We start from the raw sequence: 25,308 nt of genomic DNA, 5'->3' as shown, positions 1-25,308 counted from the left end.
CTCTATCTCGAATGCTATTTCTAAATGTTTTTCCATTTGATTACTTTGTGTTCACCCCGTCCCTATACACGGTCTGTATATTTTTTGCTATTATTCTGTATTGTACTCTGTATTTTAAGATGTCTTGATAAAGCGCCCAGATACCTGAGGGTGTGGCGCACTGTATAAATAATAAACAAACAAACAAACAAACAAACAAAAGAGCTGGGTAATCTCTATGGTAGAGAGGAATTAGCACATTTATGAAAATTATTCCTAACACGGATAAAAGAACATTTGCTGGAGCTCTGTTACAGTACCAACACCCCCACCAAGAGATGGAGACTTTGCCCACCGGAAGAGGTTGAGGTTGTTGATAGGCTCCGTGAGGTCTCAACATTTCTTTAGGATTTGTTTTGTTTGGTAGTCCAGTTCTCTCTCACTGGCAGCAACTACAGGCCTCTGGCAAAGAGTTGATGGAGCACTCAGTTTCCGAGACCTCCACCTCTGTGTTGGGTCCACGTAGGCACAAGGCAGCAGGGATTTCCTGACAGTTGCTGATCCTTAAGGGCTTGTTATTTCTGCGGTTCTCTTTGGTCCAGTGTCCACAGATACTGGTCAAAGTTTTGCAGTCAGAAAAGTACTTGTGGCGAAAAAACATTTCACAGGGTTGAATGGGGTTTCCTTCCGGAAGTATGGATGAAGTATAATTGTGTTCCTAAGATCTTCAATATGATCCTCTCAAACTATCCGCACCCAACAGCACGCCTAACTTTAAATGGAGCATGGACTACAGCGATCTATGTTGGCAGAGGCACCCGTCAGAGATGCCCTGTGTCACCATTACTATTTACTCTGGCTATGGAGCCCTTTGCTTCGCGTATACGGGGGTAATACTAATAAAACAGGCGTACTTTTGGGGGTCTTAAGCATAAGATTAACCTATTTGCGGATGACATCATACTATCAATTACCAACCCCACTCAATCACTTCTAGAAATAGAAAAAGAGATCAGTCAATATGGAAAAGTATCAGCATTTAAAGTTAACAACTCAAAATTGGAGATTCTAGGAATCCAAGTCCCTGCCCTAATAAAGGCTGAACCTGAGCGTCGGTTTCCATACTCATGGGTTTTAAAGTTTGTGAGATACCTGGGGGGACCATAACCTGCAGAAATTGGAGATCTTTATGGGATCAACTATCCCGCTCTTAAGGACATCAAGAGGGATCTGGAGCATGGGAGTGCCCTGAATCTGTCCTGGTTTGGCACAATATCTGTGGTTAAAATGAATGTCCTCCCCCATTTTCTTTACTTCTTTCAAACAGTTCCCATTTCAAACCCTAAAACCACAATTGAAAGCTAGGATTCTATGTTAGTTCAATTCTTATGGAAAAGGCAGCATTATTGGAGGCATGGGACAGCCTAATCAAACTGAAGGATCCACTAAATTCCCCACCCCATACAACCCACTAATCCATAATAGGGACTTTACACCTGGGATGATTGAGAAGGGATTTACAGAAACCTTCATGTCCAAATTCACTTATCGCTAGTATCTTAGCTTTAACCTCCTCTGAAGGATATTGAATTAACTCATAATGGCCTGGTATTCTTAGAAGCCGATAGACTTCCTCATCATACTTAGCTGCTTCACAAATCACAATACTGCCGCCCTTATGGGCCCCTCTGAAGACTACTGACATATCCTTCGACAGGGAATCAAGAGCATGGAATTCGGCAAGCTTCATGTTACGTTGAACATTATGTGCTTGTCGAGGGACAATTTGGTCCAATTCTGTAAGCACTATTTTTTCAAAAGTTAAAACATCCGCAGGCATCTCTGCCATCCATAAGCAATTTTCATAGTACCACCAGCTCAAAGATGGCGCTTCGGTAAGTTAAGTTGCAACTTCGTCCATTTCCATCATGTTAGGCATGCCACGCCCACATCGCAGATGGTTTCATTCACCTTCTCCTGCACCTCCCGTGATCCTAGTACGATAAGAGGTTAGCAGCGCGACCAGTTCAGGCTTGCAAGTGGAAGGACAGTAGGTGGTGAGCACTAAACTACATATACCAATTTTTCTTGTATAGCTAGCCCGGCATATCATTATTATGCCATTGGTTTGATCGTGTGTGTGTTTTTTCATGCAGCGGTTCGGTCATGCACAGCTTACCGACTGCAACACGCCTTGGAGCGGCTTTAATCACTACAACCAGGACTCTGCTTCAACTGCTTGTATGATAAGGCTGTCGTAATTTAAATTTATTTTGGACTGACCGGATTTCGGACTGTCCTGATATATCATAACTTTGCTCCAACTGTGTGTTTTATGTAGTTTGCAGAGATGGTTGGTTCAACAACACTAACTTTAGTGAAATCTGGCGTGGTGGGGCCACAGATTGTGCCTGGTGGAACTCTGGTGTGGTTGGCTACCAATCCGGCAGTGTGTTTAGTTGCAATTCTTTTTGCGGACAATGATGCTGTCCCCCGAAGGTATTGTAGAATTTTCTTTCCCAAACATTTAGGTGGGTGTATTATCTTCTGCTGAAGGGTTATCACTTTCTGGGTGAATTTCTTTAGAGACCGAGGCTGTAGCCGGAATGTTCATACAGCACGATGGTTAGGTGGAAGTAGGTTCTTCTATCATTTCTTGGGGTCGCACGAGATGGGTGCACTCGGAGCTGATGACCCTGTTTTTCTCTTGTACAGGCTCCCCAATGCTATAAAAGGTGCCTGGTGCTATGTTTATTTGGCCGTAAGTGAATTAGACAGCCTAGATTTTAAGTAACTAATGTTTTTATTTTTGTTTTGATACAACTTCACACAATTGGCTGTGCATTTTTGTGACTATGTGACTATGCTTGTATATGTGTTTGTTCTTAGAATTATTATTTCCCCTGATGAAGACGTTTACAATTAGTTCGTCAACATCGAAACCGGGCAGTGCTTTCTGGAGTAGCAGGAAGTCAATCCCAGCCAAATTTAGCTATTCAGTCTTCTCCTATCTACATATCAAATTATAATTTTCTACAACATTGCTGTTTTGTCTTTATCATTGTGAAATTCCCAACTCTTTCCTCAGTGTCAAATTTGTTTATGTACACAGTTTGTATGTGTTGGTTGTGTATATGACTTGATGTGTTGGTTATGTATATGACTTGATTGGGTGTGTTGTATGAATTGGTTTAATTGAATTCAAGTATGAGTAATTGTACAGTATGGTGTTATTGTTTGTATGTTTGATGAATTTTTATAAAAGATAATACAATTAGTTTTTTTTATATTTGAGTAGATAATTTAATTAATTGTTGATCTATTGTGCCAGATTTAAATTTTCCGAAAATATTCCATGGGTTGCTGCCAGAATCTGGAAGACATGGACCCCTGCCTTTCTGTTTGACAAGCAAAGATGCTGACACGTTGGTATAAGACACCTACCCAAATCCTTTTCTGTAACCCAAATATTCTATGCTGGAGGGTTGTGGACAAGTAAGGTCTCGCATTAGAGAGATTTTAAGCTTTGAGGTACCAGAAGATCCTGTATTATGTGTTTGCGGGTTTGCACTAAATTGCTCCGGATGGCACGTCAGCAGGGTGTTGCTAGGTCTGGAAAAGATCTGGGGATTCATTTGCATCTGCTGTTTCTTTTCTGCCTGACAGAGCCTTTCGCCCCATATGTTCCATACTGCTGAATCCACCTGTTCGAGGCAGTTACTGCACTGGGGTAAGCCCTACTGATTATGTGCTCGCAAAGCGCATGCTGCGCCTTTCATTACTTCGCAGCATTCCAATTTGTGCTCCGTGCCTCATGCAGTGTGTGGATTGATTCATCCTGTTAAATGTGCTGAACCCAACTCATGGGTTTGCTCTGGTTTTCCGTGACTTTCAACTTCTGTGGCCTCTTTGTTACGGCCCTTCCAACATGGCTGCATTACATTCGGCCCTTGTTGGGACTGAAATGGCCTGCCTGCACTCCCTCCTTCCATTGGTTGCCTTCGTCCTAAAGGCCAATCGCAGCAACTTTGAGGTGGCAGCCGGCCGCAACAACAAAGGCCCGCAACGAGGACCCAGTCTGCTCCCTGTACGCTACCGTAACGTTGCCTGCTTCCCTATCCCCCCCTCTGGTGCCTGTATTGTCCGTGTGCCCCCCCTGAATCATGCCATACCCATCTTCATCCTGAATCCTGCCCGGCATTTGCTTCACAATTATGTGTCATCATTGAATTCTGCATCTGTATTCGCTCTTTCCTCTTGCTTTTGCACACTTTTCTCTGCTTTTACTCTGTCTCTCCTCCTCTCCCTTTGTCCCTCTTTCCTCCCCCTAATTTTTTACACGCACTCACTATCAGAAATGTCCTTGGACCTAGTATGATAGCAACAATATTTGTCTCCTCCCCCTTCCCTTCGTTTTTTTCTCCCCCTTGCTCCCCTTCCACCACTATCTGAAATGTCATCAGGCCTAGTACGATAGTTGCCTGTTTTGTTCCTCTCCTTCCTTCTCCTCCGTTCTCCCTCACCTCTTGTAAATCTCCGGCTCTACCAGAAATATCATCAGGCCTAGTACGGTCGTCGCCTGTCTGTTTCCAATTCCTTCACACCCCCTCCCTTCCTTATTTGTGCCTTAGCTCTTGCACTACCTGAAATGTTGCCAGGCTGAGTACGATAGTTAATTTCACATTCTTATTGTTCATGGCCTGTAAGATTGTAATTGTATTTTCCCTTGTTCGCTCCCTTGCCTTGAAGCGCTTTGAAACACATTGTGGATAAGCGCTATATAAATAAACTATCGTATCATATCATACACCAATGTTGGGACTGCCGGGACTCAGGGCTAGCTATCCTTTCAGTTGTAGCCCTTGAGCTTCTATCTGGGGATACAACCAAAAGACCTGGGGTTATAGCACCCTCAGACCTTTTAGCAACACTTCTGCATGTTGGCGGGACTCAAGCTACTTGCTCACCTGTCACTTATGGATACCTGTTGTCATTTATGGCCATTTGGTCTTCTTTCCTAAGGTACATGCAGAAGGACTTTAACGCACTATCATGCCCAACATGAATGAGGGCATTGCACTCAATGGAGCTACCTTGAATCTGCTACGGGGTGTATCAGTTACGTCGGTTTCTTTTTGTCGTGTGTTGATATAGTGTTAATTTGCTTGCTCCTGTTGGGAGGGAGGAAGGCAGAGGGTGGTATATACAATATCTTGTCTTGTTGAAATATAGATGGGCCAATGTATGGCTGGTGTATTTGATTATTGTAAAAAAACAATAAAACATTGCATTAAAAAAACGTACTTGTGCAAATATCGTTCAAACTTGGAGAGCATTATTAGCCTTGAAGAAGACCTGGGTATAGGTCGGAACATGTGTTGGATATAGTGCTTCCTTAACTTTTATGCAATAAATAGCAAAAAAAGAAAAATGTATCATTTGACCCGTCATTAGCCACTGGGCTTAGAATCTCTTTCTGAAAAAATACTGTTTAATCTCATTATGTGGAGCGCATGTTGGTCAGGGCATTAGATGCAACTACTTACTCTTTGTGACAGTGGGCATCACCACCCCTTTGTCCAGACCAGTGCTGCCCTTTGTATCATTGGCCAACATTGTACCTTAGTGTACACTTTACTTACAGTCCTGCGTCCTGTGTACCCAAGGATGCCCAAAAAGTGGTCCAGCCATTCAATGGTTATGCCCCATAACGCATCTGGACTCACATCAGGAGGAGTAAGGTTCACTACTTTCCACTGAGCCATGAAGTTAGTAATCCAGAATTAGGGTAACTATCATTCCATAATCAGCCAGAAACCTTAGAGCCGCTAATTGAACCTCCACTATCCTCTTGTGAACATCCACCCTCATTGGTAGGCTTTCTCTCGTCACTCTTCTAAATGGTACAGAGCACATGTTATTCACTTGCAACCTAATCATAACCTTAGATTAGATAACTTAGTGCAATGCTCTAGGATTTTCACAATCTTGATTTCTACATAAGTCAAGTTTTTTAGAACACACACTTTCCTTGCACTTTTTGGTTGTAGCAGTGTGAGATCAACTGATACCACATCAGTTCGGTATAATTTTTAAACTCCTAAGTAGGGGACATTACCCTTATCCACATATGCCTATCTAGGCTTGCTGTAATGCTATCATGGAATAAATGTGTCTTCGCACTAATATGCTCTCTACTGTTCTATGCAAGTAACGGAGTACATAGAATTATCAGGACATCAAACCTGCCTGACCAGTGCAATACTGCTGAGAAAAACAGGCGGTCTGAATACTTCAAACCTCAAGCAAAGTTAAATTATGAGTATGCAATGAGTCTGCTGTTTCAGTCCTTACTGACCTTAGTTAATTCACTGGAGACTTGAGACAGAATTTGTATTTTTGGTGATTTTAGGGTCCATGTTTAGGGCCGCTCAACTTGTTGCCCCCCCCTTTATTTCTTTTGATGATTGACTTCTCCTAATGTACTCTGCCATCGCAACCCTTTTTATCTTATTGAAGGGGCATGGTAGTGGGCCACCTGTCACAGATGCACAGAGTCTTTGAGACCATTCAAGGGTTATTTTATTTGTAGGGCCTAGGGACATCCCTCTCTCATCTTGTCATGAGCCTCCTCCCTAACCCAGGGGTCTATAACCACCAGTTAGTACTACCAAATGTTTAAAGTCTATTTTCTTAAAGATGGTCCTAAATGCAGGCTATCTAAGTTTGGATAGTGCCTTGCACTTATTCCAAGTGGCAGCTTCCTGGGAGAAGGCAGCAGAGGAGATGAGATGGTGACATAGAATGTTGTGATCGACTAGATCAAAGGCCGCAGACAAATCAAGGCGAAGAAGCATGGCCGCTTTCCTTGGTCTCTGATAGAGTCTAGCTGGATTTTCATGTCCAGGAGAGCATACTCTGTGTCGTGGTCCGGGCGGAAACCAGATTGGTGGGTGCCTAGAATTTAGTTGGTTTCAAGATGTCATTGGATTTGTAAGTAGGCTGCTCTGTCTAGGATTTTGAGGAGGAACGGGACGGTGGTAATGGGCCGATAGTTTTTGGCTATGGTGGGATCGAGTGTGGGTTTCTTTAATAGAGGGAAGACCCATGCTTCTTTGAGGCATGAGCGTACTACATCCGTGTTGAAGGAGGCATTCATAAAGGCTGTGATGAAGAGGGCTAGTTTGAGGGCACAGTCTTTAATTAGTGGAGCTGGGCAGATATCCCCTTTACATCTTGAAGGCTTTAAACCTTGTAGGATACGAGAAGTTTGCTGAATGGTAACCTTATTGAAGCTCGTTAGGCAAGGATTGATGTAGTAACCCTGTGGGAGACTACACAACACTTGTCCTCTTGGTATTAAGTAACCCACCTATTGGTATAGGTCTGTAGTATACAAGTTGTTAGTGTAACTGAGTAGCCAGACTTATCTTAAGAGGGGTAAATGTGAGCTGTGGCAATGAAAACCACCAATACAAGTATCCAAATAACACTTACACTCAAGGGATGTAGTTAAAATAATTATTTAACTGTCGTTTTTAAATAAGCATTCTTTAAAAAGGGTTATGTATGCAACAATCAAATACACTTTAAATACTTTCACAGAATCAATACAAAGCTAGTAGATACTCTTTAGAGATGCTTCTTACACACTTCCTACACTCTGAGGTGACTTCACTAACTAGGACAGTAAATGCATTTATATATCACTAGTACAGTTTGTAAATTCTGAGGTTGGCAGTAAGGAAAGATTAAAGGAAGGAAAAGTTAAACAGTTTCCCAAAGCATGTGAGCACTTTAGATCTTCCAATGAAGTCTAGATAAAAACCTTTCCCAGCAATATTAGTTAAAAATCAATGTATCACCTATGAGGAACAGTAAGAATCAAAGTAAAATGGAATAGAAGAGTCTGCAAGGATCCAGGACAGCCAAAGCCAATGGAAGCCTAGTCTATGGAGCTGAGGCACTTCTTAGACAGTAAAAGTCTTGCACAAAGTTAAGAGAGTTGGTTGAAGACACATCACTGTTGGGTCACAAGCTGTTACACTTGTGAAGGTTAGAGCTGAAAACAACTCTAGCAAAGCAGCACCTGCAAGTCTCAACTGAGAAGAGCAAGCTACAGACACTGATGTATGTACCCCAAGTCAGAACATTACCTTTGGTTAGAAGAAGAGAGTCCAGCTGGCTTCTGTCTGGTTGCAGCGATGTAGATCCTATGTTCCTGGGCCTCAGTCGTGGGGACAAGAGGGACTCTGGGAACTCCTGCGACAGAAATTCGGAGGTCAGCGGCAGCTATTGGCTCTTTTCGGCTCAGCGGCACTTCACTGTTTCAGCGTTCGGTAAACAGCACCACCGCGGATCTTGGACACTGGTTGGGTTTCCTGCACTCATTGAGTCCTGCACTCTGGTGAGGTGACTCAAGCTCGAGTTGTCCTGCTTCTGGGAGGTCCTGAGGAGACTCCTGCAGCTTTTGGCCGGCTTACAGACATTGCACTCGACTACAGATTTCTGGACCCCTGCAGCACCAAAGAAGTACAGCCAGTTGGGGAAGGTCTTCCAGTGGAGTTCGTCTCAGGGTTAGTTGGTCCCACTAACCTAAGGGAAGAAGTCGTTCCTTCCGAAGGTTCTCTTGTCGAGCTGAAAAAGGAGTTTCAGCACAGCAGCAGGGCTTCACCGGGCAGTTCAACAGTCCAGGAGGATGCAGCAAGCTTCGTTCACGGTTTCTTCGTCGGGTAGTTCTTCCCAGTAGTCGACTGCCTCTTGTCCCAAAACCCTTACCTTTTAAGCAGGTTTCTCCCATTCATACACAGCCTAGCTGTCGCTCAAACAACAGGGTGGCTGTCCAGCAAGGACAGACAGCCAGCCAATCAGGACTGGGTGCATTCAGGTTTCCCTAGAGACGAAGGACGGGGGAGTTTTGGGCACCTCCCCCACTTCCTGCCCTTCCAGACACACTGGAGCCAGAGGCGGGTTTGAGTACTGAAGTCCACCAAAGGCAAAACGAACAAAGGGCTCAAAACTGGCTTGGCGTGCAGATTAAATCCCAACAAAGACCTCACAAACCAAAAATGGTGAAAAAAGAAGACTGGGGGTCATTTTGACAAAATGGTCACCCATGGGTGCTATACTGCAGCTGAGTATTCAGCCTGCGGTGGGAAAGCAAAATGGTAGGAAAATTAAACCACTGCAACCAGCCTTTTAAAGGAGTGAGGGTAACATAAACAATGTTACATGAGTAGGTAGAAAAAGGGGCTACTAAGTAACCCCCCAGCACTCCACATAAAATGGGGTGTGCTGGACCGACAAAGAAAAAAAGGTAAGTCAAGTAAATTTCACTTTACTATTCTTGGGAACTGTAGTTCACACAAGAAAAGGTATTTAAACCTTAAGGGACTTCTAAGGGATTTCTCTGTGACACTGCACTAAAGGTGCTGTGTGTCACCATACAAAAAGTAGATGCCTATAGATTTTGTCAAGACTACAAAAACAAAGGAAACACATAATCCAAATTATATCAAAATACATGGGAAAAAGGGCTCACTCACTCCTGGGCTAAACTTTTAAAGTCCTAAAGTCCAGCAAAAAGAGCTGGGGGTTTCTAAGGTTGAAGGTAATTAGCACAGAAATTAGAATTCTCCCTAACAAAGCTAACAATGGGGCATCGAGTGAGAGGGCTAATGGTGTGTGGGTGGACAGGGATTGTTGCATAATACATGTTTTCTTTGGTCTGGATGTTTTCTTACAGCATCTCAGTTTTGGTCAGAAGGGCGTTCTGGATTGTGGATCGTGGAGACTTGGGGGACTGGAGTTTCCAGTTCCTTAAGGATGGTGAATAATTCCTTAGAGTAGGAGTTAGCATTGGCAATCCTTGTGTTGAAGGAGGCAGCCTTTGCAAGTAGAGTGACTTTTTTGTATTTATTTGCGAGGAAAGAGAAAACACGTTTAGATGATTTGGATGTAGAGTTTTTCCAGCTTGACTCGGCAAGTCTTTTTTCAACTCTGTGAGTGGCGAGTTCTTGGGTGTACCAAGCGTTAGTATTGATCGTGGGTTTGGCTTTTTTAGTAACTAACGGCGCAATGGTGTTGATGGTGTTGGTGAGGGTAGTGGAGTAGTGTTGTGTTAGGAACACTGGGTCAGAGATCTCTAGGCTGTCGGGATTGAGGACCTTAAGGTACGGGGTGGGGGTTTCCTTGGTGAGTTTTCATGAGCTGAGGGCAAAGGTGGAGGGGTAGCACTGATGGAGGGTTTGGCCTGCTGGGAGTGAGATATTATGGTCAGACCAAGGGCATGGTGAATTAGTTTTAATGGTGATGCGACAGTTTGTGTCAGCAAGCCAGTCTAATACGCATCCTTTGTTGTGAGTGGGATTGTGAACGCACTGGTCAAACCCAAGAGATGCAAGGGCAGTGGCTAGTGAGGTGGCTGGTAAGTCAAAGCTGTCATTGAAGCCCAGGTTGATGTCCCCTAGAAGGAGTACTTGTGATGTAGGCTTGACTTTGTGGCTTAGAAGGAGGAGTAGGTCTTCTTCGAAGGTAAGGGTAGGACCTGGTGGGCAATAGACAACGTGAATAGAGATTGTGTTAGTGGGGGAGGTGGTCACTTGAGAGGATGTCGCAGTTGATGATCTGGTGGTCCTTGGCAATAAAGGCCACACCTCCTCCTCTTGAATTTTGTCTGTCACTTCTCTAAATGGTATAACATGTGGGGCGGGCGAGCGATGGCATAGGGCCCGAAGTTTCGTGTAGCCAGGTTTCAGTGATGGCAAGGGCATCTAGGTTGTTCATTAAGAGGTTATGGATGTCTAATGCATGTGCAGTCAGAGAACGGGCGTTGATTAGGGCTAGATTAAGGCTGTGAGCAAAGGGTGGAAGGTGGACTCTGTGCTGGTGTGGAAATGTTGCCAGGGCAAGCGAGGCTCGAGTTGTTGGCTTTTGGCACAATACTGCCAATAATAAACACCATTCTGAAATGTCCTTAGGCATCCGAGTACTTTTTCTGACCCGCCACAAGTCCCAATGTATGGAATAGGATGCCAAATCAAAGAATGATGTATCGAAGTCCTGAATGCACCAACAACCTCCTCGATGATAACACTCTGCTTCCGTAACAGCTTTAAAGAAAGGCTATACACTACACTCCCCTCAAAACTTGGAAACATTGAAAATCATTGAACTGAACTGATGCAGATGAACCTGAGGAAGTTTAGAGGGGACACTAGATTATCAATAGAACAGTTTCATGGATGAGAACATGGACGCAAAAAGAAAGCATTCAAAAAGAAAAAACAAATAGGAACTTCATATATGACCTCTTGTCACTTCTGTGACTGAGATCGAGTGCCCAGATAGCCCACTCTTCTCTCTTAAACAAGAATGTATTAAGGGTACATGTACAAATGATGGCCAAAACAACAAACAAAATGGATCTCCACCTAACAAAATTGTCAGGATGTATACTATCTCCAGGGTTTGGGGAGCATCTCAGGAACTTAACAAAAAGAAGTGTCCCTTAGGAAAGTAAAGTTTTCAAACAAATGTTTCTGATGAGTTCTGGACTAGTCTTCACCTTAGTGATCTGGTGTGGGTTTCTCGGGGTTCCCAAACACAAGTCATTGGGGGCTTCAATGGGGGGCCCGAACCTTCGTAAGGTTGTCAGGCAGGTCAGTCCTGGGCCTGCTGGCTTCGGTGGCAGATCTGCGTTTCTGCTTCAGAAGATTGTCCAGCTCCACCTAAAGTATAGTTGCTTCCTGGGAACATGTTCCCCTGGCATTCGGCCAAGCCATGATGGAGAGTTTTCCAGCCACCTCTTACTCCCATGTACTTGGTCTCAACCCTCTCCTTTGCCTCTCTGAACCAGAAGTACACTCCATGCTGTGTGCTCATTCTACTCTTGGCTCGCACACCTGTCGACCAGAACCTTCCTGGTCTAGCTCGCCGCTCCTCCAACGTCTCCTGATATCTCTAATCCTTCTCAATCTCCTCTGGAAAATGTCCTAGACTCATCTTTTCTTTCTTCCCTGATGTTCTCCCATGTTCTCCCATATTTCTCCTTATTTTCTCCTGCCACCTCTCCTAACTCTCTTGCACAAGGCAAAACAACGGTCCAGGACTTGCAGCATGCGTCTCTTCCAAGTTCTCCTTTGGATTCCTTTGTCCAGTGGTCGACTCTACCTTCCAAGCAAAAAGCCTTGCCTTTTATGCAGGTTTCTCCCATTCATTTGCAGTCAAGCTGTCAATCACACAACAGCGTATCTGTCCTCCAAGGACAGCCAGCCAGCCAGCCAATCGCTTTTGGGTGCATTCCTGTAACCAAGGGGATTAGGCACAGGGAGTTTCGGGCACCTCCCTCACGTCCTGCCTCTGCAAGACACGCTGGAGCCAGAGGCGGGCTTCACTAGTGAATCCCCCAAAGGGACCAAACCAGGTTTGGCGCGCAGAGTAAATCTCAATAAGGACCTTTACAACAAGAAATGGCGCAAAAAAGAAGACTGCAGCCATTTTTACAAAATGGGCACCCATGGATGCTTTACTGCAGCTGCAATTGCAGCCCGCGGTAGAAACACTCAATGGTAGGAAAAAGTAAACAACTGCCACCAGCCATTAATTGTAGAAAGGGTAACATAAAATTGTTATATGAGAAACTAGACAAAGGGGATTCTAGGTAACCCCTCAAGCACCCTATTGTAAGATAGTGTGTGCTGGTTCACTGTTCTTGGAAACAGTAGTTAAACCAAGAGAAGGTATTTAAACGTTTGGGAAATCTGAGAGACTTCCCATTGCCACTGCACTGAAGGTGCTGTGTGTCACAACATAAAGATGATGCCTATGGCATTTGTCAGACTCCAAAGTCAAAAGAAACTCGGAGTCCAAATCACAAAAAATTACATGGGAGAGTGGGGAAAAGGTCTCACTCTCTAGGTTAGAAATTAAAAGTCCTAAAGTCCAGCAAAAAGAGCTGGCGGTCTCTAAAGTAGAAGGAAATTCGCACATTTCTGAGAATTCTCCCCAACAAGTACATTAAAAACTGTACCTGTAAACAAACCGTATGGAGTCAAGTATCATGATTAGGGTTTCCTGTTTTAGGGGTTTATTTATTTTATTTTTTACTTCCGGGGGTGTTTTTCTGGTGTTTTCAAAAAAGTTTGTGATCAGTGTTTTCCCGGTCGCCCATTAAAAAAACACAGATAACTGTTTTTTCCAGTGTAAAGACAGATTTTTTTTATTGTTTAATTGCATGCATAGGTAGGGTAATATATCTCAGTGCAAGATGTTATAACCACTTCATATTACAATCAGCCACACTATTACATACGCTATGTATGTCTATACCGTGTGCACCAACATTAAACGCGTTTCTGTACACGCATGTTTAGGCCGTGGGCCTATTGCCTATCTTGCAAACACCCGCGGGTGACTTTTCTAAAGAAATCAATTCAGTTGATCATATGTACCCACATGTATTGTTGTGATTAATAGTGTTAGTATTTTATTGCATGTGCAGGAAGATGGAATAATAATAATAATAAAATGCGTCTAACACACACACAGTCAAAGATGGCCAAACACGTAAACTCACAAGTGAAAAGCGATACGTTATTTTTATGTGTGTTTAATTATTTCATCACACAGCAATGACCGTCGCCTTTGAAAACACAATGTGGGGAATATGTTTCAAGGAAGATGTGAAAATATGCTCAAGGGGACACATCTCAAAAAAGAAGGTGAGAAGGGAGTTATTACGTACCCTTTCGTGTGAGTACCAGCCCCTTCCAGAGACTCCAGAACTACATGCAAAGGTCCGTTCTCCACCTTACAGTCCTTACTCCTAAGTAAACGTGTTGATATGTCAAAGCGCCTGAGGGCGGCCTCAGACCGGCCGCACAAAACACGCGTGGTTATAGGTACAAGGGATGTAATGGCAAAGCAGCTCAGTGGGCTAATGCGCTTACTGGAGAGGTCCGTGTGAAATCTAAATGACGCTGCTTTGAATCCCGCTGGAGTCCGTCATTTCCTCGCTCGAGTTAAGTATCGCAGAGGTATTAAAAGCACCTGCCATCAGCGCCGAGCACCAGACACAATTCAGCCCTTTGTGCGTGTGTTAGTTGTAAATAAACACATCAGAAACCCTAATTATGATCAAGAGCGCAGACATGGGAGGCGCAACAGTGATTTTGAATCAGCAGGATTATTTAATGAAAACGGATCGTTTGTTAAATGATAGCAGCCATCGGTGCAAAATGTGCACTCGGCACTAGCTATTGGCTAGTGATATTTGACTCCTGGCGTGTAATAACGGTGTGCTGTGTGTATGCATAGATTTGAACTGGCAAGCGACTTTTTTGACTGCTGACAAGGGGCGAACATTCTAATTGCAAGCTACCAGCCAGCCATTATTGGAAACTATACAAAGAGAGGACAGACAGAACGCATGGCAAAAGGAATCCAGCTAGCAGTACACACGAATTGATTTAGGGTGCGCTGTGAATAAAATGAGTTTTTGACAAAACTAAAAGTGATGCATCTTTTTTTCAATTATTTACTGAATGTTCTCAAATTACCAATAAATCTGCAAGTTCTGTCGATTCGGTGTCAGGGCAGGAGGCGAGCATTATGCTTCTCTTTCTCTTTAATTAAATCAGTAAACATTGAAATCATTCAAACAATACAACATTCGCAGAAACTACATTTCCCTTCAGCTCAGTGAAAATGTAGTAGTCCATTAGATCAAACACGTGGTCCGTACTGCTCAAACACAGTGCCCTCCACGTGCTAGAAGACCCTTCACTTCCTGCTAAGGTCCTCTTTCTTTGTTGCTCGAGTAGCAGATAAGTATACCAATGATGTTGTGGTGCTTGAGTTGTGAAGAACGTTATAGATCTGTTATGACAAAGTTCACTGGGTTTCTCATTGCTGATCCGTGCTCGCTTTGACAAATATTTATTTTCAGGTCTGCAGTCAGGCAGCCGCCAAGAGGGGCCGCAATAATGGCACTCAGATCGTGGCACCAACCGTCACACTGACAAGAAAAATCCCCACCCTCATTGATTGAAATTCTTCTGGATAATTCCACACAGTTGAAAGAACAGAGGAGAGGTTTTTGATACAGAAGGGTTGGCCCACCCAACGTCCACAGAGCGGACGCTGACACCGCAGAAAAAATACACACTTTCTACGCAGAGCAGCAGCCATCTTTTTTCTCAGGGAATCAGACCTGCACTATTATCGCGCACTCTTTTCTCTCTGAAAAACCACTACAAGCATCTCGGATGGAGTTCCTGGGTGCTAATAGCATCAAGCCCCTGGGAGGTGATGCAGGTTTGGGCTTTGCTCAGACTCATCCTTGCTCGGGGTAGCAGGCCATTAACAGCCAAACCTGCCCACTCCTGGGTGCTAAACACTATAGTAATACTTTTCTAAAACACAGGCACGTATAAGAAGCTACATGTTTATTTTTCAGCTGTTCTACTGACCATCTATACAAGTCTGGTTATTGATTGACACACTTTCTTCCTTCTTTTTTCTCCCTTCTTCCATCCAAACCCACAGCACCACTTCCAAACTGGCCATCAAGGACATACCACAGCTTTGCAAACACATTAAATCTAAGCAAGGTCCCCACATCACCAGATCCTTAAAGACGACATTGGTAAAACACGTGTTGGTACATTTTGGTTAACAAGATACAGGTGTTATTCGAACCTACTCAAGTCTTCCAGCTTAATCCTTAAATCTAATTCTGGAAATAGATTGAACCACCACCTATCAAGGTACAGTGAACCTTAAACAGCATCTATGTCAACAGTGTCTTGGTTCCTTAAATTCTGTTTGGGAAAAGAGTGTCGGGGGCTCAATCTTTGCAATCGAATAATAACAATACCACTTTGCATTCTGGAACCTGAAACGAATGTTCCCAACCAAACAACAATGGCAACTGAACACAAGAGAAATGGGTAGAAACAGCATTGCATCCTGGAACCTGGAGTGAAGGATTAAAAATCCAACAGGCAATTGACCCTTGAGAACTATAGAGGAAAAGTAATGCATTATTCTGGAACGCACGGTAAAAGGATCCCACGCAGGCCACAATAAAGAGTTCAACCAGCATCTGCACCTTCATGCTACAATAAAGACAAACAAGTATTTCCAAAATTTAATTTCCATGTCTAAAATTAAACTTTTGCGCAAAAACCCCTCAGCACATGGCTAGGAAGGAGTTCATCAACCATGGCTATAAACAAAACATTGTGAAGGACCAGATATGGGGCAGCAGCCATAAAACCATAATGGAGAAAACGGTCTACTGGAATATAAACAAAAAAGGCAATGGCCAGGAGCTCCTACATCTACAATCGTCATCTGGAAGCCCTGCTCAAGGATGCTCGGATCCTGCAACCCATCCGCCAGCAACACAAAAGGCTGAGGGGAGGTTTTCCCAGGAATTATACAACTATCCTTCAGAAAAATAACTGGAAACCGATGAATGTCAAAAGCAGATTGGCCAATCAAACAGAACATGGGACTGACCTGCCAAAACAAATGATGCCAAACACACATCATAGCAACAGAAAGAATCTGCAAAAAGCAATGCAACCAGTACTACTAAATGACGGGTCCTGTCACCTCCAAATTTACAACTGCGGGGTATATCTGAACAAATTCCACAACTGCCATTTTCCATGGAAGCGGTGCATCATGAAAAACTCAAGAAAATAATACGCACAAGCTAACTGAATTGGTCATAGAGAAGCAGGTGCACCAACTGGCAGGAAAGAACCTGCGTGTGATCGTCAATCTTAAATTTGATCTTTAAACACACATGCCTAGGACATGCACATTCAAAACGATGTAAATATGTGATCCTCTACACAGTGAATGAAAGGCATTTGTGTCAAACTGCCAACCTCAAGACCCTATTTTACAAACGCTCCTACCTTGAGTTAATCTCCAAAACATTGAGCCAAATGAAGACTAAGGGAATGGACAAACAGCCAATCTTCCTTCTTCTCCTGAGGTCACTTGGGTGTATGGCGTAATTCACATCATTTTCTAACAGGAAATTATCAATTATAATGCAATGCAGCTAGCAATATCACGTCTTGAATATTATTCCAGTCCAGCTGGCACTGCTCTAGTTGATTGCTAAAAACAACACTGATTAAAATATTAATTTCCTCCTTCTCTGTTTTTACTAACCTTGCATGGCCCGACACATTTTCTAATGAAATGAGACCGTCCTTGCCTAGAGGGAAGGGGATCTGTTTCAGTTGCACTATAACTGCTCTGGGAAGGTAAACGTATGGTGTATACATTAATCAAACAAACGAGTTTGCCGATAGAGGTATCACACTTGCACATTAATACAATAAAGTGCATCATCACAACATCCCACTCACTGTAATCAAAGAGCCCCATTTTTACCCCTCCAATACAAGAAGAGCAGCAGGTATCTTTTCACTCAGCTGTGCATCTGTTCAACCAGCAGTCAGCACTTACCCTGGATCCTTGCACTGGGCGAGGGCTCAGGAGTGTAATACTCTTCCGGGCCTGTAGAACCTTCCACTTCCTGAAAACAAGCAGACATGTGTGTGTTAACTTCATAAAAAACGAACTGAGAACTGCTTCTATATTTCAAAAGTCATTTATCGTTTGCGAATTCGGGAGTGAACATTTGCTCCCTATCCTTTGGTGGTTTGAAAGGGACTGAAAATGATCTTTAGGAGTTCATGTTGTGTGTGTGTGTGTATTACCATCTTTGCTGTGTTAGCAATATCCTCTGCGGCAGCAGTCTTTAACCTCTGGCTCTCCAGATGTTCTGGACTACGACTCGACCCCCTCACCCCCAATCATCGACTATGCTAACTGGGATGATGGGAGTAGTAGTCCAAACCATTGAGACTGCGAAAAGGTGCAGTGCCATCCTACGAAGCCTGCTGAGATCTGAAGAAAAGAAAATTAAGTCCCATTCCCAAAAAGGAATGAAAGAGGAGGCTGGCCACCCTAAGCTAGTCCCTGTGACATTTGCAGAGTAAAAATCAATTGAATAATTCGTTTAAGGAGCCACTAATACATTATCAAAGGTCAATGCGAGACAGACTGGTTAACATTTAGCGCAGATTTATTTTATTATATAAAAAGGTGCGACGTTCGCCTGAAGGCCACTTGGAACTGGTATAGAAGCTGGTAGGAGTCACTGCGCTCAAGGCAATTGTGACCATGCAGCCTGCCACCGTGCAACCCACCTATCTGCCCTACACTCCATGTCTCAGTGGTTACCACCACCCCTCAGTCTCCTCCGAGATGCAGGCAGACCATTTTGTGGAAACATCAGAACACTCCTTGCCGGCAGGCCCTGTCCCTCCCGGTCATCTGACCTGCAGCTAAGAGGTTACACATTTGAAGCGGTGGTGGCAGAAGCAATTCGGTGCCAAACAATTCTGTCTTCTACTCTTTTTTTAGCATTAGCTATCCACCAGCCTCGCTTACACAGAAGCCTAAAGCACCCATTCATGGTGAGCTGGCGTTCTTGGGCAAAGCCCTTCCTGTGAACACACCATGCTTGGTAAGCAGATTTTATGTTGCATGCACTATTGCTGCTTCAGGGCATCCATCCACATCCATTTGGTTTACTGGGCAGACGTGGGGCACTCCCACGAATCGGTATTCTTCCACACCTTCAAACATACACTTCTTCCAAAAACCTCGGCCAAGGCATGTGTGGAATTAACCGTTAAGCTTTATGCCAATGAAACACTGTTTTGCAGAAATTTAACTAGTCTTATCCCAATCGTAAACGCATCTAACTTCCGAGTTCCTTTCAGGTTACGTGACTGTTCAGGATTACACATTCTACTTTTCGCTGAGAAAGCTACTAAGGCAAGCCTCGCCCCGCACCATCTCCTTTCCTCTTGAATTTCTTTCATTGCGTCTGGCTGAAGTCAAGAAAACACAAAGCCTGGAAATGGGGTTGCAAAGGTTTATTGCGGCTAGACAGAACAGCAGGGGGTGAGGTTTAGCCAAGGTCACAGAGTGGATGTTCACATCAACAGGCAAAAAAAGAAAAAGCTCATATGACGGTGGATCTCAGTCCTGCCCTCTCACCCCCTTTCTAATAAAAGGCACATTATTGGCAGTAAACTCACAGTCTCTTGGGAGTTTACGTGTCTCTGCATTCCTTTTTTGACAGTCTTGTTGAGTCTTCCTTGACTTGGCCAGCTAGTGCCAGAATACAGCCTTGCTCCCCGCAGACTCATGCAAAAACCTTGCGCTACCACCCCTTGCCTTGGGTCATCTTCAAAGAGGGTTGGGCGGCTGACTCCAACACAGGAATGAGTGTGTTTCCCCTACCCACTTGGTTGGGAACAAGGCTGACTCTGCTACCTCTTCCAGGATTTCAGCTGATGGCCAAGCGCCTTCCCTCACTGGATGATACAGCATATGGTCAAGCATCTGGGGGATACTCCTGCGCAACTTTTCATCTCCTCTGTCTCTCTCTCTGTCTCCATCTCTCCCCCTCTCCCTCCATCTCCCTCTCTCTCTCCGCCACCCTCTCCTTTATTCCTTTATGGCCCCACCATGCAGCTCATTCCTCCCTATGACCCTTCTTCACCACGACGTATCTGCACTCCTTTCTCAGCCTCACTTGTTCTCCTTTCCTACTCCAGTCTTACTTTGCCCTCCACTCCCATTGTTCCCTTCTCTCACCTTTTCCCCACTCTCTCCTTTGTTTGGTCTTCCATCTTCGACTAGACTTCCCTTTCTGCTCCTCCTTACACTTCCTTCCTCCACGCTATGCCTCCATATCCTCCACTTCACCACACTTTGCACGCCTAACTCCCACTGTGTTCTGCCGCATCCGTCAGTTTTAATTTTCCCTTGATGCGTTTCATGAAATGTCTAGTGGTGCGAGTGCTTCGGGTGGGGTTAATGTGAACAAAAGGCCCCAGAATTGTGTGCAAAGCATTGGGACTACATGTTTGAAAACTCGAGCTAATGGGCTGGCAGTTTGCCTGGCAGCTACAGCGACATGATCCAAGAATATTTTGGCCTCAATTATTACTTGGTGTGATTATGACACTTGCGTATGGGAATCTTGAAACAAACCAACTGTTCTTACGGTGAGCCTTGCTTTGTATGTGCCCGTTGTAGCAGGTCCTTGCGTGGACTTCCCGAGTTTTTCTTCTCCATCTATTTTGGTGATGTGCCCTCTAATCTGTTCTTATCTTACATGGGGTATTTCTGGGGTAAACTGTCGAGGCTAAGGATGGGATGCCTAGGTGATCCAGAATATACCTCCTCTGACGCCCAAATCTTGGTTTGGATGGTGGGCCCGTTGTCCCATGTTCACAGTCCATTCTGGTCGTCCAGTCTGTTAGGCAACGTTTGTATGCAGTACCCTTTGGGATCACTACACACAACTAGGACTACAGGTTTAAACAAAACCAACCTTTGCTAGTGAGCTGAGCAGCCAGGCTCATCTCAAGAGGGAATGTGAGCTTTTAATGGTGCTACACAGAGGTCTACAATCACAAGTATTCAGATAGACACTTATACTCAAGGTTTCTTGGTAAAACACTTCTTAATTTATTACATTGTCAGTTCGAAAACATTCACTAAAAGGAGGTAATCAATATCACAAAACAATATACTACAATACTTCACACTAACCGGTTCTGAAACATTCACACTACTTTGAAGGAGGAGCAAAATGGCAAACAAATATTACAGTTACTCTTAAAGAGTGCAAATAGTTTGAGTTCACCAGAGGAGTTGATTCAATGCAATAGGTAGGCCAAAGTCAATGGACTAGTGTCTTGTATAGGTAAAAACGGTTCTGGTATTTAAACGGAAAAGTCTTTGCCATGGTTCCTTTTTGGCAAGGTCCTTCTAGAGTTTGTCTGCGCGCCAAACTAGGGTTTGTCCCTTTGTTTCTATGCCTTTGGCGGGCTTCAGGACTGAAGATCGCCTCAGGCGCGCGAGTGTCTGGGGTGGGCAGAAAGTGAGGGAGGTGCCCAAAACTCCCTGTGCTTAGTCTCCTAGGAGACCCAAATGCACTCTGGCATGATTGGCTGGCTGACTGTCCAGCAAGGACAGCCATCCATCCTGCTGGGTGACTGACAGCTAGGCTGGAATGAATGTGAGAGAACTGAATAAAAGGCAAGGCTTTTGGCTTGGAAGGCAGAGTTTACCACTGGACGAAGGAACCGAAGAAGAAGAACTTGAAGAGGACGCCTGCTGCCACTCCTGAGCCGTTGGTTTGCCCGGTGAAGCCCTGCTGCTGTGCTGAAACTCCAAATTCGTATCAACCGAGAAGCCCTGCAAGGACGACTTCTCCTCTTGAGTTGGTGGGACCAATCAACTCCAAAAGTAAGCCACCTGGACATTCTCTCGGAGCTGGTTGCCTTTCCACAGAGTTGCTGCTGGAAACTAAATAGCCAGGGAGAGGAACACCAGATTGTGTGCATTGCTTTTAAGTTGGCCAAGAGCTCCAGGAAGATGCTCCGGACACAGGAAACAGGCCTGACTGAGCCTGGCCCGCTTCAACAGAGTGCGGGACCCCAGAAGCAAGGAAAGTCCATCTCGACAGCCAGGAACCGCAGTGTTGCTATTTGCGGTAGTCGCAAGGAGCTGAAACACTGAAGTGCCACTTGTTGGAAAGATTGCCGATTGCAAGCGGTGACCGTACCATAACAGTGTAGGAGTTCCCAGAAGTCCTCCATCTTGTCCCCACAACTGAGGCCCAGGAACAGAGAGATCTGCAGAGCTGCACAGGAACATAAGTCACTTGCTGCACTTTTTCTTCAATACAAAGGTACTGTAAAGTCTGAGAAAACTTACCTCTTGTTGTAGAGTTGCTTGCATCTTCTACTACTCACAAGTCTAAACATCTTGTGGACCTACATTGATTCTTCTTTTCTTCAAAGGCTTCTAAAACATTGTGCAAAGACTTTCCCTACTTACCTACCAGAAGTGCTTCAGCCCATATAAGATGTTTGCCCATTGACTTTGGCTTAACCGGTTATACCCGAATGACTCTGCTTAGTGGATCTAAAAGTGATTAAGAATATTTGTGATCTCTTGTTTGTTCTAATAACCTTTTCCTTTAACCAATTTCTAAAAGTATTCTAAATGCAACAGTAAGATATTAATGTCCCCAGCACCCTAGCTATTGAAGTCACCTGAGGGTGTAGGTTGTGACTGTGGGTCATCCCAAAAGGGTCTTCACTGATTTTAGGATATTAAGAGTGTATTTGAGTGTTACTTTTATATTGCTCCCTTCTAAAGAAGGCTTACCCTAACAGACTGAAAATAAATTAATAGTTGTTTATTCAAGAAACATTGTGTGTGTTTATTTGAATACTTGTCACTGTGAATCTGTGTAACTCCCCCTACAGCTCACATTGATCCCTCTTGAGATAAGCCTGGCTGCTCGGGCACACTACCAACCTGTGTAGTACAGACTTATAGCAAAGGTTGGATTCCTACTGGCAGGAGGTCAGGGTTGTTGTAGTGCACCCAAAGGGTACTGCATACAATCTTGCCTAACAAATGGTACATAACAGAGCGGACTATAACACAGAAAGACACTGAAAAGTTAAATAAATATATAAAGGGTAGTGTGGTAAGAGGTTAAAATGGGTTGGGATGGGGTTGCGTTATAAGGGTTAAAAAACAGGGGTTTGGGGGAATATATGTTTTTCGCTATTTTGTCCGCGATGAAATGTACCACCCTGTAATGTCTGTTGGTAAAATCACATATAACCCTTCTGACTTGTCCAAGAAGCTCTTGCAAATTTTGAACACTTTTAAAAACCTGTGTATTACTTTGACAATTCTTGCGTTAAGGCCCAACAAGATTCAAACTTATTTTAACAAGTGTCTTTGTGTTGGTAGTCCCTTTTCCATTTTATTCTCAACACCACAAAAATTAATGCTCAAAGATGGTGGATTATCACTGCTGGCAAGCTGGATTTCGCGCCCCTTACCTGGGAGCCGCATCCAGAGACAACAAGGTAATATTGGGTTGTATGAAGAGACCGTTTAACGCATGTAACTTTTGGGGCATACATTGATAATAGCATTATAAATAGACAATTAGGGGTTAAGGGAGACAGTCTTTGCACATGTTTAGGACTGGGTAAAGAATGGAAACTGACGAGGCTGCCACTCACTCTCTAACGACATATGGCCCTAGTCCATAATGAATATCCAAAGGATTGCCATCAGGTACCAGAACCCAATAACATTTCAATATCAAATGGATTTGGATTTACTGAACTGCTCAGTGATCATGCAGTTTTAGCACAATTAGAACTTTCATAATCATGTATTCTTTAGAGGTAGGTTTAAACAACGGACAGGATTACAGATGGGAAACGTTAACCATGTACAATCCCTCAGGTTGAACTGAAAAGAATCATGTTGCTCACATAAATAGAATGTATCAATAATATAAGATGATATAGGGGTTCTAAGTTTTTAGGAATAATTAATATAGTTTTGTAAGTAGAAACAGGCCACTCAACAAATATGTTTAACCAGTCACTTTATTGATCTTTAAAAACTCACCACACATACAGAATGACACGGTTATCTAAGCACAGCTTAGAAGCAGAAAATCCAAACAATACTACTGTAGTGGGCACACCTATCTGTGTCTAAGTACTATTTGGTGACATTTAGAGTTATGTTCATTTGTTCTAGGTGCTGGAGAGAAAAATGCAGCTCTGACCCAATAAGCTGCTTCTATGATCAAGAACCAAAAAAGTGTCCTTAAGTGACGGACACTCCCATCTCCTGCACACCTTAAATACTGATAACAATCAGTCAAAATTAGTGTTACTTCAGAGATTGTATCATCACTTTAAAGAAATGATTCAGTGTTGCAAAGTTCAATTATACATTTGTATTTGAATTCATAAACACAAAAACAAAAAGCTCAACGCGTTTCAAGAAGTTCCCTTCATCAGAAGCATATTTCGGTGTGTAGAGTCAGTACTTCAATCATCTAAAGAGTAAGTGAAAAGATATTCACAGGGTAATTTAGATTTCAGCGCAGAGGCAGCACACACGAGCAGCGCAGAGAGGTAGCGTGCGCCAGCCGTGTGCGCTAAACAGAATTCTGGGGCACGGCGTATTCATGAAATATCAAAGCCATTTTGAGCGCTGGCGCAGAGAACATCCTGCAGCGCCAGTTACGCCACAAGAACGGCCCTTGCGCAAGGATAAGGCATTGAAATCCCCAATGCAGCGCAAAGGGCCGCGCTAACCCTGCACCAGTTCACAGGGCCGGCACAGTGCATTTGGTGGGTGCGCAGGAAGTTTCACACGCGATAGGCCTTGGGTGAGCGGGGTACGTGTATTCTGAGGGGTGCGCAGGGAGTATCACACGCGATGAGCCTTGTGCGAGCAGGGTACGTGTATTATGAGGGTTTCGCTGGGGAGTATCACACGCGATAGGCCTTGTGCGAGCGTGGTACGTGTATTTTGGGGGTGCGCGGGGAGTATTACATGCAATTTCGCTGGGCGAGCGGGGTACATGTATTCTGAGGGGTGCGTGTGCAGTTTCACACGCGATTTTGCTGGGCGAGAGGGGTACGTGTATCTTGGGGGTGCGCAGGGAGTATCACACGCGATAAGCCTTGTGTGAGCGGGGTACGTGTATCTTGGGGGTGCGCAGGGAGTATCAAACATGATAGGCCTTGTGCGAGCAGGGTACATGTATTCTGAGGGGTGCGCGGGGAGTATCACACGCGATAGGTCTTGGGCGTGCAGGGTACGTGTATCTTGGGGGTGCGCAGGGAGTATCACACGCGATAGGCCTTGTGCGAGCGGGGTACGTGTATTCTGAGGGGTGCATGGGGAGTATCACACTCGATAGGCCCTGTGCGAGCAGGGTACGTGTATTTTGGGGGTGCGCGGGGAGAATTACATGCAAATTGGCAGTGTGGGTCCTCCCAGGTGTGCCCTCTCTCCCCAGGCCCTGCAGGCAGCCCACACCACAGGGGACTACCCTGCACCCCAGGCTATGCCCCGCAGGCAGCCCATCCACCTTGGGCATGCTCCGCAGGTAGTCCATCCACCTTGGGCATGCCCCCCAACCAGCCCACATGTCACCATGCACCAGTGAGCACCGACTCATGTCCCCCTGCACCCCCACCCACCCGGCAGTGAGGGGCACCTGCCAGCAGGCCCCGACTCATGTCCCCACCCCCCCCCCCCAACACGTCATCATGATCCACAATCATGGCCCTCATGGCCACCCAAATTCCACCGCACGCCACCCCTGCCCAAAGAACAAACCAAGTATTACATCCACCCTCCACCCCACAT

At 44.6% G+C, this 25,308-nt stretch overlaps 1 protein-coding gene across 1 annotated transcript in view; it reads right to left on the bottom strand.

Annotated features, from left to right (window-relative positions):
- Positions 1–25,308, bottom strand: part of HPS1 (HPS1 biogenesis of lysosomal organelles complex 3 subunit 1) — a 591,196-nt gene that overhangs the window by 214,102 nt on the left and 351,786 nt on the right. The window contains exon 10 of the mRNA XM_069611540.1: positions 17,473–17,542. Within this exon, the coding sequence (XP_069467641.1) occupies positions 17,473–17,542 (70 nt within the window). The remainder of the gene's footprint in view (positions 1–17,472; positions 17,543–25,308) is intronic.

This window comes from Ambystoma mexicanum, chromosome 8 (genome assembly GCF_040938575.1).
Source record: "Ambystoma mexicanum isolate Mex_15411 chromosome 8, UKY_AmexF1_1, whole genome shotgun sequence".
NCBI lineage: Eukaryota > Metazoa > Chordata > Amphibia > Caudata > Ambystomatidae > Ambystoma > Ambystoma mexicanum.
Note: the sequence above shows the minus strand (reverse complement) of the source record. Positions and strands in the feature narration are given on the sequence as shown.